Source organism: Electrophorus electricus, chromosome 25 (assembly GCF_013358815.1).
Source record: "Electrophorus electricus isolate fEleEle1 chromosome 25, fEleEle1.pri, whole genome shotgun sequence".
Classification (NCBI taxonomy): Eukaryota; Metazoa; Chordata; class Actinopteri; order Gymnotiformes; family Gymnotidae; genus Electrophorus; species Electrophorus electricus.
In genome coordinates, this window is record NC_049559.1 from 4,963,500 (window position 1) to 4,983,672 (window position 20,173).

The following is a 20,173-nucleotide window of genomic DNA, read 5'->3' on the forward strand; positions in this document are numbered from 1 at the left end:
AGACTCAAAGGGAGGGCCCATCCTCCTATTCCCTTTAAATAAATATGCACAGATATTGCAAAGTCTCGTGTTTGGGAGTTATCCAAGTTTGCCATCCTCACTGAATTCCTCTGGAATTTGGATAGAAATTCTGCTACTAGCTCCTTGGTGAGAAAACATAGCATTGTTGAAGTATAATGAGAATTGTCCTTCTGGTACTAATATCCTTGAATGGAACTTTCTTCCACAGTTTAACAAGAAAGACTTGATCAAGCTGATCAAAGACTTTGTTTCAAGCTGCATGACCACCTTTGCAAGCTTGTTTGAAAGAATTTTGGTGAATCTGGTTCCATGGTAACAATGATCAGGCATTTTGCTGTTACCTAAAGTAATTAAATTAAGAAATATGTTTTTCAGCTCTTTGCTGTTAATTGTCCACATGGTACAGATGAAGAAAGAACCAGAGAGAGAGAGAGAGAGAGAGAGAGAAATGAAGGAGCCTCTCTAAGGTCTAACCTTGTTGAATGGAAAACCAGAGAGCTGATGGGAGGCTCTTTTTGAGGTCTAATCTTGCCGAAGACTGTCAGCTACGTGTCTGTGTAGTTGCTGGGGTTTTCCTGCGCTCGCTCGCTCGCTCTCTCTCCCTCTCCCTCTCCCTCCCTTGCCACCATCACAGCTGGAATGCACCGACAACCTGCCATCGATCATTAGCGTTCAACCACTTGGCATATATCTGCTGACGACCTGAGGGCAGGACCATCCCGTTATAAGGGAGATTGCAGCAACCTGAAAGGGAAGGTTTTGACTTGAACTTGGATACAAGTTATTGGTTTTAGGTTAGCAATTTTGCCTTGTCAGCTATGTAAATAGTCACACGTTTTTCAGTGTCCGAACCTCTGTTTTCACTCCCACTAGGTTGTCTACCTGGATTGAGAACAGGACAGTATGTGCACGTACCACATAGGTTTGTGCGCAATGGTTACACCTGTATTTTTGGTGTAGTGTAGATTAGCGTAATTAGGTAGTTTTCTTTTTTGCATCATGCTTGAGTTAGACTAATAAAAAGTCTGACTAGGGTAGTGCTTTTTTTAATTTCTTTTTTTTTTTTGCTTGGGCACTGTCCTTGTACTCTATCCGGGTTAGCACCTGTGGTATATGTGTCTGAGATCTTTGTGCACTTACATTACCCTGAAGATTATTCTGTCCCATTCTTGAGAGTATGTCACTAACTAACAAACATCTTGGAAGTCGTCATTCCCTTGCAGGACAGTGTCAAGCATCATCATCATGAGACACCGAAATGTCCACAGAAGCAGAAGTCAACACAGGAGTAGTGAGTGGCGTCGGCTCAGTTTTAGCAGTTGATGGACATGACAAAGCAGCATCTTGAGCAGGTGACATTTTTCCAAGGGAAGTGTCGGTTCATTGTGATCACTTAACTGCGACAACTCAGGACAAGCCATCGGTGACAACTCAGCCGGCACTGTTCCTTGTAGTAGCTGGACTGAATATCTTCTCCAGATGACATCCTCTGGACTGTGTATGTCCTGACTGTGTATGATGCTGGTCCTGTCTTTCTGATGTTGCAGGAACCCATTTCACTCCACAGCTGTAGCTATGTGTCAACATATGATCTCTAGGTTGGAAAGCTCCATTTTTTCGGTTTCACATCTCTCTATTTGGGATTGCTGTTGGCGCAGAACAGTCTGTCCTGTTTGAGAAGATTTGAGAATATCAAGGCTAGTGCACAAAGGTTGTTTCATGTGAAGTGTTGCCAGAGAGACCTACATAGTTGAATGTGGAACATTTCTGTAGGATAGTAGAAAACCTCTAGTAGTTTAACCAATGAAGCGACCGTTGTCCGTGTGATGCTTTAAGGGAATGCTTCATGCTCTGCACGAACCTATCGGCTAATGCATTTGTAGAAGGGTGGTTGTGAGCAAATCGGATGTGCTGAACTCCATTCTCTTCAAGGAACTTCTCAAATTCTTGGGAAACAAACTAAGGACCATTGTCACTTACAAGCTGGTCGGGAAAACCGAATCTACTGAACATTTTGCCTAGCTTTTCAACAGTTTTCTCATCTCATTATGGACACTTCAGGCCACTTACTATGTGCATTAATGACCACCAAGAACAGTCTCTCCTCAAATGGGCCATCAAAATCAAAATGGACACACTGCCACGCTTCTTCTGCCTAATCCCACATCTGAAGGGGCACCAGTTGTGGTGTATTATGCACCTTCTGACACGAAGAGCATGACCTTGCTGTTTCTTAAATCTGTCCATCGACTCCTTGCCACCAAATATAGCTTCTAGCAAGTTCTTTCATGCGAACCATTCCACAATTGCCTGAAAGTAGAAGTTCTTCTCAGTGATGGTGGAATGATGATTCTCTGTCCCCAAAGAAAACAACCTGCCTGCACAATAAGGTCATTTCGTCTTGACAGATATAGTTTTAGCTCCGCAGTAACTCCTGCATTTTGACAGCAAACCATTAAATCCATGACCGTAGATGACACTAGGACATTTCTTGTGTGTCGCCACACTTCTGCAGAAGTGATTGGTGCATCTTCCACCTGCTGAAAGTAGATGATCTCAACTTGTTTTTGCTCTGCATGTGTCACTTATAAAATATAGAAATAATCTAGAAAGACCATCTGCATTAGCATGTAACTCAGGCTTCCTGTTTAAATCCTATGCCTGTGTGTAGGAAGTCACAATGCCCAGAGTTGCATCGGACTAGCAGGCAATAATGGAATGCCCACATGTGGCCTGAAAATTGCTGTTGGAGGACGTTGATCTGTTAAGAGGGCAAATTTCCATCCAGAAAGATAGTGGTGAAACTTGAACTACTATTCTGAGATCCTCTTGCTCTATTTGGGCATAAGCAGCATTCTGCCTTGTTCAATGTGCATGATGCAAACGCGATTAGTTTTTATTCTGAATTGGGCATAATATGCGTTACCACAGCCCCCCACCCCATAGGGAGAACCATCACATGCCAGCCGCAATGGCAAGGAAGGATCAAAATGTTTTATGGCTTCAGACTTCAGCAAAGCTGTCTTTGTTTGGGCAAACACACCGATCTGCCATCAAAAGGCTTCATTTTTTCACAACAGCTGATGTCGTGGTTTTAGTAGGTATGCCAAGTTCGGAGTGAACCTACCATAATTAGTTTATCAGGCCTAGGTAAGAATGTTGCTGACTTACGTTCTGGGGTGCTGGTGTTTTTACTGTTGCCTTTGTGTAACCCTCAGTCTATCACATGTCCTAAGTATTTGACTGATGCCTGAAAGAATTCACACTTGGCAAACTCTGAGTCCATATTCTTTCAGGCTCTGTAAGGTAGCACCCAGGTTTCTCAAATGCTCTTCTTCCATTTTCCCAGTGATCAGTGTTATCCAATATTGAACTTCCAGCAGGACATTCAAGATCTGTTCCACTGCTCTTTGGAAGACAGGTGGGGCAGACATGATACCATATGGCAGATGACAATAACGATAAAGGCCTTTGTGTGTCACTATGGTGAGCAGCTCCTTAGAGCTTTTCATTCACTAATTTCAATAGCCTTTTCTAATGGGAGTGCAAGTTCAGTTAGAAGGCATTTCCGAATTGCTTCTCTGCTCAGCCCGCATATAAGCCTGTCTCGAATTGTGTTGCTGAGCACAAAGTTGAATTTATAGCGTTTCGCTCTCCTTTTTAATGCAGCGACAAACATTGCTATGGACTCCCCATGACTCCTTTCATGGAATCTAAAGTGTTCTACAATGATTATGGGCGTTGGTGAGGAATATGATGACCGAGTGGTCACAATAGTTTGATAGGATTTGCTGCCTGTTTTGTCTAGTTGTACCTGAGAGTAAATTGGGATATTTCAGTTTTCTATAAAACTGATGTAAACAGAATAATTTGGCTAGCTAGATAATTTAGCTAGATACATATATCTAAGCAACCAAACTAGCTATTTACTTTGAGCTTACTAGCAGCTAACGTTACCTATACTAGCTAGCTACTTGCTTTTGATCTCGACAACACAAATAACCAAAAATATTAGATAAAATCACATAACCATCATTACTAACTAGCTACTTACAGGTTGCAATTGGGTTGTGATGCCATCTTGTCAGTGTCAAATGTTCAGCAAAGCCTTCTTGATATTGTATAAGGTTTGAGAAAATGTTAAGAGGGAGATGTGCAGAGCAAGCTAATAACTTGCACAGGATCCTGTCAAATATTAATTTCAACCATGCCCGTGGGCACCATCGTCACAAAACCTGCAAAACTGTTGAAGTTTTGGCTATGCATTTCAATGTTAATATTTCCTGGGTTAAAATATGAGCTGGTGTATGCAAATTTTAGGGCCAAAAATATAAATCAGTCAAGACTGTTACTTAACAATCTAGGATCTTTGAAATTGGTCTGTTTTATGATGGATTTGTTTATGCAGGATTTACATTTGAAGGAGGTGACAACAGTGTGAGTATGAGGTTCACAGTATAAACTCTCCTTATTTAACTATGCCACGGTAAAGTTTTCCATTCTATGGCACCTTTAAGTTTTTCTGAATCAAAGATAGCAAAGTTAACTTAAGCTAAGTACTGATTTTTCTGAAATTGTCTGAATACTCTGAACTGGTATGACTAACTGGAAGCCATATTCAAATCTAACCAATCACAGCATCTTTCAGCAGCACTGATCCTAATTAATCCTAAAGCTTTAATTGAACTGAACTCAATTTAATTTAACCAATGAAGCAGGACTGTTATTATTAGTAGTATTATTATAAATGTTCTAAACATTAATGTACCATTGTTGTTTTTTTTGTTGTTGTTATAGTGGTCATCTCTCCAAATCCTTTGCTTCTGTTGAAAGTGTTATATTTTAGCCACAAATAGTGAAGCTTCAAAACCTTAAATTTGTGGCAGCAATACTAAGTCATGCCTATAAAGCTATTTGTAACTACAGTGATTAAAGAGAGAAAGGAGAGAGAGAGAGAGAGAGAGAGAGAGAGAGAGAGAGAGAGAGAGAGAGAGAGAGAGAGAGAGAGAGAGAGAAAATATGTGAGTGGGAAGCAAGACAGAGATGGGTTATGTGTGTGAATGAATGAGTGGGAATGGAGCTTGTAAGCAGAGAGAAAGAGAAAGCTCTGTGTATAAGAAGTGTACTCGTCGGCTAATGGGTAGACATCTAGGTATAAGGGACGGCATTCCACAAAATCCTATAGCTATAAAGGTGGGTGTGTGTGAGCAGATATGTGTGTGCATATGCATGTCTGGTTTTGCATCCTAAAGGCTTGGATTAGGTAATACCTGCACAAAGCATGTGGTGTGTGGGAGTGGATTGCCAGCCTTTCTAGATGTAGCATTTTTTCAGTTGCAAGCTTACATCTCTGTTTCAGATATGCATATATAGATTTATACATCTGCATGTGATACAGGAAATCACTTTTTCAAAAATATACTCAGCACCTGTCACTCCATTTTGGAGCAGGCTAAAGAAAATTATATTAGCTTAGACATTCAGTGCTTTCCACCCACCATAATGTTGGCTTTAGATAAGTACCTGATGTTCAGTGCCATGAGAGACTGTGTATGTGTGTATCTGATGTTTAACAATGTGAGACTGTGTGTGTGAGTTGTGTGTGTGTTTGTGTGTTCATGCGTGTACCTGATGTTTAGTGATGTGAGAGACTGTAGGCTGATGATGGTATCAGGAATGCTTTTGATGCAGTTGTGATAAAGATTCAGTGTTTCCAAGGACACTAAATGGACCACTTCAGGTGGAATGTCTGTCAGGCGATTCTTCGACAAGTCTGTGAAAGAAAGATATATTAAAAGAAAATGTCAGAAAGAGTCATATGAACATTTGTCATGTGAAAATATGAACCGCGGATCTTTTCTTTTTCAAGGCTCAACTAAAAGCCAAGTACAGGTCCAAGTACAGGTCTGAGGGACCAATGCAATCAGTAACTGCTTCAACATTTCCTCGCATCCTTGTAGTTCTAGAAACTTCCACAAGTATGCACATTCACAACTTTACATACTGGCAAATGACAACAATAGTGTGTGTGTGTGTGTGAGAGACTGAAAGGGTTACCATGGCTAGAGGTACTTACTTAACAAGTTTCAAAGTAAATGAACAGTAATATACACACAAGCATGGTGCACACACACATACACACACAGAGAAGGATGTGTTATTCTAAAATGCTTTACAGTAACTTGGCCATAATTTTTGCTCTGCAAGATCAGTAAGGAAGCCTGCAATACATCATTCTTAAAAATGACAACAGACACAGATCCATGGTTTCAGAACCATAGCTAGAAGAGTAAAATAATGGCTAGTACTTTCCAATGACAAAAGGTATCACCGCTAGTCTGATCACCAGTAAGAAGTGTGTATGTTCTTGCATGTGTGTATTTCTGCATGGATGTCTGTATGCTTGTGTTATAAGAGTATGTTCTAAATAATTCATTCTTTATTTAGCTTTCTTTTCAGTTTTTTGGCTCAGAAACGTAATTACGTAGCCACGTTTATTTGCCAATGACTTCTACTTTACTTGCTAAATCCAGCAAGTAGAAGTAACTGGAGTAATTAGTGAAGTCAAGTAGATCATGAAATCCAAGAAATCATGGCATTACTTTTTAAGCCTGAACTTTTAAACCTCTGAGTATGGTGCTATCAAGGATGGATTTTAGCTATGGAGCCTCACCACCTCACCAGCAATATGAAAAAACAAACAAACGTGAATCTGTCTGTCTGTCTGTCTGTCGGGGGGGGGAGGGGGGGGGGTCAGACAGAGGTCTTTCATCAGCTGTGCAAGCAAAGTGCTTCTGAATTAGTAGGAGGAGGAACCAGTACATAACATTCATTCCATGGGGAATTCTAAAGTTCCAAGAGTGTAGAGCGATTCTTTGAGTTTCCTAATTTCATTGCTGCCATAGCAACAACTGGCAGTTCAAACAGATATGTCATTAATGCAATGTCCATTAGTTCTAAAATGCCTTGCCACTGGAAATCACAAATCCTTAATTCTGAGGGTCCAAAGAAGTAAAATCATATGGCACATTTTATAACATACGTTGCCACAAATCAGCTTTACAAATGTCCTAATACATTTTTTTTTTTTTAAAGCAGTTAATGTCAAGTCTAACTTTCTAGTGGTCCGAGCCTTGTCCCAATGGTGTGCATGTGTCTGAAACCCATCCCGCAAGAGAACATCCATTAAGAGGCTGATCTGGAAAAATCCTACCAATGGCTGGAAATGGCAGGGTTGAAAGACTACATGGAGGCACTAATCAAGGCAAAACAGGAACAAACTCTTAATACAAGCTCAATAGAGTCCAGCATCTACCTCACCAGGCAGGACTCCAACTGCAGGCTGTGCAAAGATGCCCCTGAGACAATCCAGCACATAACAACAGGATGCAAGATGCTAGCAGGCAGAGCATGGAATGCACATGGAATGCCATAACCATGTGGCTGGCGTAATATTTGAGTACAGGCTGGAAGTTCCAAGGTCAGTGTGAGATACACCACCAAAGGTGGTGGAGAAAGGACAAACCTCCAGATACAGACTGAAATGGTAATGGCTAACCTACCAGACATGGTAGCGATGGAACCAGGAAGCAGGAATACAAAAACCTCAAGAAATACAAAGGGCTGAAGGAAGAGTTAGAAAAGATGCAGGTGAAGACAACAGTGGTTCCCATGAAACTTAAAGCACTAGGGGCTGTTACCCCCAAACTAGGAGAATGGCTCCAGCAGATACCAGGAACAACATCCAAGATCTCTGCCCAGAAGAATGCAGTCCTGGGAACAGCTAAGATACTACACAGGATCCTCAAGTCACCCAGGCCTCTGGTAGCGGACCCGAGCTTGAAAGAAAAAGATTTTTTTTTTAATATACAATATATAATCCTATATACAGAGAACTATGCATTAATTAAAAGAACAAAGAATGGTAACAACCACACCCAGTGCTTGGCAGAACAGTCACACATTTAACAAAGTTCAGAGCTCCTCACTTTCATACACACAAACACTGATAAGGAAACATTAAACATGTAAAAACATGTTTAAGCAGCACTGAACTTCTAAATGAAATCAAAATAAACCTGTACGTTGTCATAAATTATTCTGTATCAAGAAGTACAGGACATACATTACTTGCATGTTAATGAAAGGATTACTAAGCCTACTATCAGCCTAAAATAATTCTATATTATATAACTATATATTTATATACACAGAAAAGCCAATACTTCACCAGCACAAAACAGTCTCACTAATTAATCAATTTACTTAGGAACCTTTTTATCTCAAGCATGAACAGACAGAACTGTAGCCTAATAAAACATGAGCATGAAACAGTACCTGTGTAGTCTGAAAAAAAATTTCCGTTTGTTTATATTTTCATAAGGAAAACAAATATATAAACATTATTGGATCGTTATGCTGAGCCACTGGAAAAAAAATAAGCCTAGAGGGATGCACAGATAAATAAATGTGTATCTTTTTATTTGGATATTTATTTATTTTTCATACCTAAACCAGAATATAATGCAACAACGTCCCTTGCTAATCAGATGAACCTCATTCCACTCATTCCTCTCCTCGATGTCAGCTTTAGAACACAGCCACTTCCCAAAAGGAGGTGAGTGACAAATTCTCTATTTCCTCTCTCGCCGCACACAATATAAACAGCTGAGAAGCTACCAAATACCCAGTCCCATCAAAACTCCCACTTCTGTTTTCTATGGCCTTCACACTGTGTTGCTCCCAATTAATTTTTGCATGCAATAAATATTTTTTTCTAGAGTTTGAACAACAGTTCTGACACAAGAGTGCATCACTCCTTTGAGTTGTGTGTATCTGTGTTGTGACAGGCTTTGGCTACAAAGACTACATTGTGATTTTTTACAAGTGTTTTTTTATGACAAATTTGATTTATTTTGGTCTTCATGTCCTGTGGATATGTGGGCAGGGGCATGGGGTTTGGATTTCAAGTCTCTTGAAATTCCTGTGAAACTGCAAAACCCATTTACATCTGGTCATTTCATGAGACTAGTATGTGTATTGTACCCTCAAAATTTTATCCACATGCATTTAAATTTGTTAGTCAAAATCATCTAAGGCTAGTCACTTTGAAATCCAATTGCTGTCATGTAATATGCAAATCAGCCCATATATCACAACTAACTGCCTGTTTTTCCAGTTTTCATGTTTCCCTAACATCTGAAAGATGGTTGGTTCAGATACAGCAGTGGACCTGGTTGCAACTGTAACAAATGGTCCACAGATCAATTGTGGCTTGAGAGATGTTAATAAATATTTAGCTTCTGGGGTCAACCATGGGGTCCACATGAGTAGCTTCTTTACAGTCATGGTTCAGGCGTGCTGCGACATACTATATTTATTTACAATACTATAACATTTGGCCAAAACACCTTTCAGACCACCTCCTGAAGTGGCTTGAGCAAATCCATTTTAAATGTGTCTTTGGTGCATTTACACCTGTATTTTATGTGTATAATCTCTATCTAGATATAATCCCTATACTCAAGACCCATGACCAGGTGTAAAACCAAGTCCTTCCTGTGGACAACCCTGTCTCCATTTTTCTCCCCATATAACACTCCCCACTACACCCTCACTGTTGCATGGCTTCACCCTTTCACTAATTATACACCACTCCTCCTCATACATCTGCAGAACATTATCTAGACCCCTTTTAAGGCTCTGTTGTCTTCATACTCTTTGCAAAGCCTCTTGTGTCTTGCCAAGTTTCACAGCTGTTTCTCTGGAGGGTTTCTTTGGAGGGAGGGTTGTCCGTCCCCCCAATCAGACTGGTTGCCTTTTTTGCCAGCTTCTGATATACCCGTTTGCCCTGATAGAAATTCAGACAGAAATTCAGATAGAAATTTTTTTTTTTTACTTTGCCCTTACTTGCCTCTGATATTTCTGTCTGTCCCTGAGGTACCTGGGTTGTTTTTTTTTAAATAACATCTATCTTGACTTGCTTGTTTCCTCTTGTTAGCTGCATTGTTACACCCTGCTTTTCTGTCTCCTTCTTTTATCTCTTCCCCAGTCTCGCTTCTCCAAAGCTGCACACTTTCTATGATAGCTAAGATGGAAATGGTATTTTGCAAAATGCCTTTTAAACTAAGTCCATGCAGTGCATGTCTGAGCACGTGTCTAAGTTTGCCAAACACTAGAACAATAAGCTGACAGTTAAATCATAAATGTTCAGTGGTAATAGTGGCACTGTATAAATATATATAAGGATGGCACTGTATAAAGACATATAAATAAATTAGTCAGAAAATTGAAGGATAAACAAAACAGTCCTTCAGCTTGCAGAGATGAAAACAATATCTGATTTCTCTGCAGTTCTTAAGAAGCAGTGATATTAAGCCACTTAAGCCCAGGTTTATTACTTTTAACAAAAAAAAAAAAAATCAGGAAAATGAAAATGAGCAATGAAAATATTCACTGAAATAAAAAGGAAAATTCCAATTTTCAAAATTACTAAAACCAATAAATAATGTCCACTGCAACACAAACATACTTAAAAAATATTTTTTTTAATTCCCCATTTCCACAAGATACTACGGAATATTTATACATCTGTTGATTCATAAGAGATTAATATAGCCTGAGGTCATGTTTATGGCTCATTTCACAAAAAATAAAAGGCCCAAGAATCTTTACTGACTCGTCAGCGCACAGTTGATAAAAATGACTGACGTGGCACATTCTGACGGGACTAAAATCACTGAGAAATGCTAGGAATAATTACATTACCCTGGTCTTCAAAAGATGTTTTGAACCTACGCCAAGGGAGGCAATACATGCAACTTGGCGAAGCAGCTCACCGACAGACATGCCAACAGAAAAGCATCAGAATAGTAAATGTGATGGGTAACAATTAGACCATGCCCATACTCTCAAATATAAGTCAAATGAGTGTGATTTGTGACAAGCAAAGTTTTTCATCCTCAGAGTTTAGGGCAAGTAAGTGCAATGATATTTTTTTATGGCTTTACGTTTTTAGCTAATTTACACATTGTCATTTAATTGACATTTAGCAAACATTCTTACAAAAGTGCTTTGTCATTTACTCATAGAATGTATCCTACCCAGTACAGTAGGTTAGTAGGTTAATTTACCAATGTGGCAAACGTGTATATACAAACACAACATTCACACTGGTAATTTACCATAACTTGCAAGCTGCTGCAAATCAGGCATTCACAAGAATGCAGATCAACAGCACCAGTTATGAGCCAATATTTAATTCATTTACTCATGCTATTTTAAATTAAATTAAGTTACTTTTAATTGAATATTTTTAAATTAAAGCAATAAAGTACTGTGTGAAGTTTAGATATGAGTAGATTAAGTGAGTGAACGCTTATGTATATGTAAAGACTGAATATAGCTAATGTTATAGACTCTGTGACCACACACATTGGCAAGATGAGAAATAAGTAAGAACCCAGTTTGAGTGAGTGAAAGAGTGTGTGTGTGTGTGTGTGTGTGTGTGTGTGTGTGTGTGTGTGTGTGTGTGTGTGTGTGTGTGTGTGTGTGTGTGTGTTTCAGAGTGAGAGAGACATTGTTTGGAAAAGCCACAGAGGTGTGTGAGGCAGTGTCCCGGTTTTAACCTCCTCCACTTCCTCTGCACCCGGCCCAGTCCCCCAGGGGGCTGTGGTTTCCGATAGAGAGCACGCTGTGCGCAAATTGGCTGCCGCTTCTCATCAGTGTCAGTGATTGTAAAAGCTAATATAGCTATACGTCTGTAAAGCATCCTTGCGTATGAGAAAGGTGCTATATAAATGTAAATAATAATAACAACAACAACAATAACAACAACAAAATAAAAGTGAAACTGGTAACCATTTGATCAATGTGTCGCAGCCACATAAGGTCAAAATGTCAACTTTTTTTGATACTTATTTACTTTGAGAGTCCTCCTCTGGCCAACAATAGACACTACAATAGTAATAATACAGACAATAAGGAGCAGAATAAGTAGTGAGAGAGAGAGAAAAAACAACTGGATGGTCAGTTTGCAGTGGAATATCCACCCCTGTATTTGATTGGCATCTAGAAAGTACATAGTGTTCAATTTTCAGATTTATTTGATAATTATTAAAGACCAGAGTGTTATGAGTCTGTGGATACCAGATGTGTATAGGTTTGAGGAAAAACCTAGGAACAGACCGCCCTCAAATATTTGTCCGCCTTTGTATATTATGCAAATTAGCGCGAAGTCTAAGTGGGCGGAGCTTATGGATTAATGAGGCTTTTTTTTTTGTAGACTGGAAGACTAGTAATCGCTGCAAAAAATAATTTGTCTGTATGACATACAGTGTAGGCATTATGGACTGAATCGCGTCTGGGTGTGCCATAGCGCAGCCCTGTAATACTTTACTGTAATACTCCTAATGGTGTTTAAAAAAGATCTTCTTCAGCTAAATGCCATAAATGTAAATGTTTTCACTACCACCCTGAATACTGTCTCTCATTGCAGGCAGAATTCCTGATTTTTCTTTTTTTTTTTTTACATGACATCAACATAAGCCTGTTTGATGGCATGTGATTTTTAGTTTTTTTTTTTGTTTGTTTTGGTTTTTTTTTGGGGGGGGGGGTTCTTTTTTAATGAAAAATATTTACTTTAAGTTTCATGTTCATCGACTTATTTAGGAATGTATCGAAGTCATAGTTTTGGTATCATGGCAACACAACAGCTTTTCCTGCAGCTGGCACAAGCCCTTAATGGAGGATCTCTACTGAGCCCCAGCAGATGACCCCTCATTCCAAGAACTCTCTTGTGAATTAGTTCATATGAAGAAACATCATGGTTGCCTTCCTCACATTTTATACACCTTGGGCATTTAACTGAATTTCAATATGTCATTATATGTATAGGTGTGTGGATCCCATTGTGGTGGCTTGCCATTTAGGGACCAAGTTACCATGAGAGCATTTAAATCATCATTTTGAAAGACACATGTACACACAGTTAATCAAGGAGCCTGACTGTTGTTAGAACAACACGGTTATTTATCACAGCTGGAGTAGGTATGCTGAAGACTGTGGAATATTAACACACACACACACACACACACACACACACACACACACACACACACACACACACACACTGGCTAAAGTAGTATTACACATAAACATTTAGCTCCTTACTACACCAGCAAGCACATACACACTCAAAAAGATGCACATGTAACTTATCACACGCACATGTACCCACACAATTATGTCCCTGAATCCAATGTAGCTGTAGCCCCTATAGCCACAGGATGGAGCCACCTAAAGAAAGGATAATGACAGCTTGAACATGCCCTCTCCACCCCTTCCCCAGCTTTATAGACAGAAACAAGCAGACAAACATATAGGAAAGGATCGATGGATGGATATGTCTGTGGCTGGGTGGGTGGGTGTGCGTGCGCGCGCGTGTGTGTGCGCTATGTGACAAACCGCCTTGAGTGCTGTGTTAATTTAGCATTGTACAGGTAAAGCCAAGGAGCTATGAAATCACCTGATTTACCGTGGCAGAGCTTATTTCAAATAATACATTTCAAAGTGATACTTTTCTGTCAGCAAATTAAACAACAGTGATTTTTTACAAGACAGAATTTCCTGCCTTCTTCCCTTGTGCATGTGATCAGTCTCCTCAGTTCCCAGTGCTGGGGAAGATACTTAGAAAGCTTTGCAAGCTACCATTTCCATCACAGAAACACTACCTTAGGAAGAAATGTAGTTTGGTTAACAAAAACTAGTTTGATTTTATATATATATATATATATATATATATATATATATATATATATATATATATATATATATATATATATATATATAGAGAGAGAGAGAGAGAGAGAGAGAGAGAGAGAGAGAGAGAGAGAGAGAAATTAACAATGTACATGGGCTGTGACATAGCAATATATTACCAGCAAAAAAAAAGTGTCACTCAATTGCAAAAAAGTACAACTAAAACAGTACAAAACTAAACAAGTAAAACTATTACAACTAAAACAGTCTTCATAATGGGTGTATCTAAATAATGGATCTATATGACAGTGCAGCATCTCTTGTTTGCTCAATCTATGAGCAGTCTCTTATCCAACAGGCGTATCCATTTGGCACTGAAATCATCCTTGCCAACACTGAAAAGCCACTCACACACTGCATTGGCCCCTGAGCAAGGCCCTTAACCCTCAATTTCTCAACTTGCATTCAGTCATAATTGTAAGTTGCTTTGGACAAAATAAATGTAAAATGTCAAATGCAGTTTAACTACTAGTCACTACTCCCTAATTCTGTCAGCTTCAAGCTAACATGGCTCACAGATTGCCAATTCAACATGATGGTAGGCACTCTTGCATGCACTGCCTCTGGGCTATCTTTTGGAGAACTGTTTCTCTGCCTTGGAGGAGATGCAGGAAGGGAAGGGCTCGTCAGGAGATCATCTCCCTGTTCCTTTGTGTCATTCAGAGGTTCCACTGAAGCCTCAGCAGGTGTTCGTTTCCCCTTCTCTCCACTATGGTCAGTGTTAATTGGCCGACTATTAGTAGCCGACGATTAGTAGAAACAAGAGAGGACACACTGTTCTTAACACTTTAAGAACAGAGTGTCTTCTGTTGTTTCTTATAATAGTCGGTTAAGTAAATTACATTTTTCACCTGCCTTCCACAAGTCTACATAGCTGCCTTCAAAACACATATGTCGGTTCTGGAATTGGCCATCCTTTAATTTTAGTTTAGAAAAGATAGCATACATCCCAGCAGGTCTCACTGGATAAATTACTTTTTGCTGTACTTAAATGTACCTAACTGATTACTAAGTTTACAAACACTTACGCGACTAAGTAAGGTTTTAGTTTAAGCAACTACAACCCCATGCAGCCTGGCTTACCAGAACCTATTTCTAAAGATGCATATAGTATTTTTTGTGTATTAAAACCTAGAGTATCCACCATATTTTTAGATATATTTTGGTATTTAGTATTATTAAAACACACTACAAGTCTTATTGTTATTATTAGTAGTAGTAGTCACAAAACATTAAGAATTTTTTTAAAATCTAGTCTTAGGCAATGAAAATGGAATTTGGTAAGGTAGGTAAACTAACAAGTTTCTAGTTATGATAGACCTTGTGTGGAGGTTTGCACTGGTTAGCTAAAATGCACCTGGCCTTTGAGATTGTGATTCATGTGATTCCTTGGCTAATAAGAAGTCAAGTTTGCCTAAAGGGAACAAAAAACAAGTACACATGTCCACATTGTATCATCTGCCACTGGAATTAAGAGTGGGCCGGTCAGGAGAGCACAGAGGATCATGGTGAGGAATTGAATGTTGTACATAGTTGATCTGTGTGTATGTTTTATTCATACATCACACATGCTTTCACAACACACACCTAGTCTGGATTCCCAGAACAAAACCATGTGGCTTTCTCTAGCTGTGTGCATGTCTAATGTACAGTCTCTGAAGCAGTATTTTAATGAAACGTGAATATAGATCAGATGAATTTGGGTAATATGGTGGATGGATGGATTGATTGATTATTTTATTGCCATGTGACATGTAGGTGGTAATTGTATCTGGTGCAACAAGATGTAACTCAACTCTGTTGTAACAATACACAGAAAATCCAAAACATAATTCATTTGAAATTAGGACTGTAAAAGAATTACACAGACAGACTGCAATGATGTACTCTGCTCTGAAGAGTTTAATGACCTCATCACTTTTGGATGCAATGATCTTGGCTCACTGAAACTACTGGACCTGAGATTGGTTTGGCTATTGATTTCTCTGTATAGTCCAGAAATTGAGAATAATACAATGAAATTTTAGCAAAGGGTAGAGTCCAAACACTATACATGACTAATATTGCTCCAACATTAACATAGACCAAACATTATTACTAGTAATACAGCCCAAAAAATACCAAACACCTACAACACAACCAGCAAACATAACATAGCCCAACAATGTTTACTATTCTTTGATATTCTTGTAAATATTCACAGTATGTTGTAAAACTCTGCTGAAAAACTGACTGACTAATTATTAAACTTACCCTGCCCCTGGTATAGATTTCAATGTGTTTATATAGGTTGTTAAATAATTCCTCTGGCAGTATGTAGAGTGTACATGTTTTAGTATTTTATCTGTTTAGTGACATTACTAAAGAGACTTACTCTCAGGCTTCACTGTATGTAAACATATGGGCGCGCACAAACACGCACACACACAAACACGCACAATCCTGCAGAGACTTGTTCAGACACATAGGCAGGATGTTGCCTCCTCCCTTGTTCATTGTATTAGACTAGTGCAGAGACAGCCATTTCCTAAAGCTAGAACATGGAAAATACACACACACACACACACACACACACACACACACACACACACACACACACACACACACACACACACACACACACACACACACACACACACACACACGAGTGGCAAGGAGACCGAGAGAGTCAGAGAAATTATTGCGGCAACATATGTCACAGCATTACTATTACCATTGTTGCATTTTACATTAATTATTGTTCTTGTATTTGTTCCTATTACTTTTTATTGTTCTTTCCTAAGTGTGTATTGTTACCAACAGAATGAATTCTATTGGCAAAATTGTACTCAGTACATTCATGCCACTAAAGCTACCTTGATCAAAACTGAATGAGTGAAAACAAAAAATAAAAAATAAAAAATGAGTGTGAAACAAAAAAGCTAAACTGTTCTCTCAGCCACACATACACATACATAAACCAACAACTACATAACTATTCACCACTCATGCTATCATAGACTTTGCTAGCAAAATTGCAAACCTTACAGACTTTATTAAAACTCAGCATTTGTGGACCCCATCACAACAGTAACCTGCACTGAAAATACAATACATTATAAACATTAATTAATAATTATACAAATTAATACATCACTGGAGAGCACACGAATGAGCATGCGCACACGCATGCGCACACACACACACACACACACACACACACACACAAAACTGTGTGTGTTATCAGAGACAGGAGATAACTTAGACTTTATGTAAAAGTGCTGGGCAAATGTAAGGTTAGCTGTGAGATGGGCCACAGAACAGTGAGTCAGAATATTGATATTTAACAGGGACAGTGGTAAGTATTAAAGATTTATTACCTACAGATCATCAGCTTTCAAAATGTTTACTAGCTCCTCACAACAACAGCCCATCAAGTGACCAAGAGGAGAGACAGAAAAGTAGGTTAGAGAGAAAGAGAGAACAGGTTTGGCAGAAATATTAAAGTCAAAACTTTCTTCCTTTTGGTTGGGACCATTTTGTGTGTGTGTGTGTGTGTGTGTGTGTGTGTGTGTGTGTGGTGTGTCAGTGACACTTTGAACATGGCAGTTTGCAATAAAATATTTCTCCCTTTCCAGTATCTTGCACACACAAACCGATATACCCATATACCCACCCCAAACAAACACATTTAAAAAAAAATAGCATCGTCACTGACGGACACAACAAATACTTAATTACAGCAAAGAGACCGGCTATCATGCAGAAGATTAGCAGGATATCACAAAATCAATTGCCATGTGTTGCTATGGCTATATGTATAATGCATCCTGCAGAAGTAAGCTGCTCTCTATGCTACTTTCTAGCTACACTAACATCATCATTTACACCAACCATGCCATTCACACTAAAATCGTTTACACTAACCATTTCCCACTAACATCATTAACAATAACATAATTAACACTAACCACACCTTTCACACTAACAACATCACACCATTCATATGCTTAAAATATTGAGTTATTTAAAGTTTTTGAATACAACTTTAGTCAGAATTTGGCTAGAACACTGAAGTGTGCTGATGTGTTCTGACTTAAATGATCAGAACACATCACCCTTTTGCTTCCCAGTGCCACTGGATACCAGTCTATGCTACACACTTGCCCTGACCACTTTCAAAACCTTGCATGTGCATTTCGGATTTCTGCATTTAGACTCCCGTTGGTCCCTCCTGTTGGAGCACAAGCAGATGGTGGGCCAGCTAGTGTTCCAGCTCCCCAACTTGAGAACTGTCAGCAGCTTTACTTCCAAACTGAAATGAATGAAAACCTCTCGCTTCTCACCACTATCTTTTACCCTCAAGATATTATACATGTTGACATCTCTATAGTGTAATTTCTTTTAGTGTAGCATGAACTTTTAAAGAAGACTTTATCTTGCTGCGTTTCAAAAAGAAAAACGCTCACTTTGAAATTTGTGAAAAACCATTAAAACATGCCACAGGCTGTAAACATGCCACAGGCTGAAATCGCTTAGGTCAACGTGTAAATACACAAACAAAAGAACTAAACATCAAATTCAAGTATCACCTTAAAAAAAGATAAATTTCTCTTCCAAACATTTTAGCATGAAGAGCATATTAATCTGACACTGACACCCTTTTTACTTCATAAGATTATCTTCAGACTTGTCTGTAGTAGTTGTTATACGTTTGGAGGCTTTGGCTATAAAGTTATTTGTCCATTTTCAATGTTATGATTATATTAGAAGCATCATATGTTTGCCAATTTCCCATACATGCAGTAACAAAAAATAAAGTATAAAATGCTTCTTCCATCTTGGCTAGAACCTTTAAAATGACCGCGACTAGCCAATCAAATCTACGTGTTTGGCGTAATATTGTTACGGGCCGTGGTACTCATGTCTTGGAAAAGTATGAGGGGGATTTGCCTTTTCTCCGTGCCATACCGTTTCCTGTTGCTTTTCTTAGTAACACTCTCCACGCTTCCTGGGACCAGAGAAACGCACACTCTGAATCTGCGCAATACACGCACGGAGAACTTGAACTGGAAAGAGTTCACTATGAACAGAAGAAACTATGAGCCAAAATGTCAGCCCCGCTACCTGCGCACAGACTGCTTATGAAGCCGAGGAGACACATCCTAGTTAAGTCGGTTTTTAACGCCTAACGATAAACAGGGACAGTGACCTAAATCACCACTTGCTTCAATCATGACCGTACAAATGATATTACATTAATTATCTTTACTGTGCTAAATTATTGAAACGTAGATAATAAGGTTAGGGCTAGATGATGATGATGATGATGATGATGATGATGATGATGATGATGATATTATTATTATTATTATTATTATTATTATTAATAATAATAATAAATGTTTCTAAAACACCAACAACCTCATACAAAGAGCATTTTAACCATGGCAATTTAGGCCTAATACTTGCATCGCAACGCAGTCATTACCTCACAACCATAAATAAATCGTTACCTTAAATTAATCGTTTACCTGTGTGCTGACTTGTAACGCGTAACCGTGAAACTGTACTCTGCTGTGTTATTAAAGGAGATGAGGGGATTTCCACAGTCCTCTGTGCATGGACAACATCCAGCGTGTTAACCTACCCGCGTCCTATGGTCTCATGTCCCATAAAAGCCTTGGCGAGGCGGCGTTTCGTGGCAGTTGAAGCCTTACTGTCACACACTACGGTATTCCTAAACACCCACTGTGCCCTAAACATCCGTGTATACTACTGTACGGGGTTAAACGGTGACTGGGTGGCCGGCTGTTCAATCCCAAAAAGCAGAGAAGGCACGAAGTTTGCTCCAGTGTGATAAACGTGGTATCCAGAAAAATGCCATCGCGGTGCCTTCGCTGCAACTGCCGCAGTCATAACGAAACCAAGCCTTGTCAAAAGAAACAAAACGTCAGTCTGGTCAAATATGAATTGCTTACCTGCTTCAACGGTATCGGTTAAATCGTAATTGGAGGCTGTTCTGGGGAATTCTTTGAGTTTTCTGGTGCTGAGGTTTAGGAACCCAGAGTCCGCCGCTTCTTCCAGCGCTCTCTCCAGAGCTCGGTTGAGGGGCAGGTTCCTATGCGAGCCCAGTGCGCCCAGGTTCGCCTGCGTCGGCGCCGACACCAGCTGGGAGAGGGGACGAGGCTCCGGTCCCAGCGTCGCCATATTAACCCCCGGAAAGCGTGAAAAATGAAAGGCTCCAAATAATGTTATATCCAAACGACGCAATGGTGGCTAATACCAAGTGCACGGTTTCCCCCTGCACCCGTGTGCCTTCGCTACCCTAAACGCGTCTGCGCAGTTACTGTAA

General features: G+C 39.4%; 1 protein-coding gene across 7 annotated transcripts in view; it reads right to left on the reverse strand.

Annotated features, from left to right (window-relative positions):
• The window catches only part of lrch1 (leucine-rich repeats and calponin homology (CH) domain containing 1), a 55,368-nt gene extending 35,219 nt beyond the window's left edge, over positions 1–20,149 (reverse strand). For all 7 annotated transcript variants that reach the window (XR_004775610.1, XM_027023287.2, XM_027023285.2 and 4 more), the window contains exons 1-2: positions 19,800–20,149; positions 5,650–5,794 (exon numbers count right to left, since the gene is read on the reverse strand). Coding sequence is in view for 6 of the 7 variants with exons in the window: in XM_027023287.2 (XP_026879088.1) it covers positions 5,650–5,794; positions 19,800–20,028 (374 nt within the window). In the remaining variant the exon portion in view is untranslated. The remainder of the gene's footprint in view (positions 1–5,649; positions 5,795–19,799) is intronic.
• Positions 20,150–20,173: the final 24 nt, after the last annotated feature.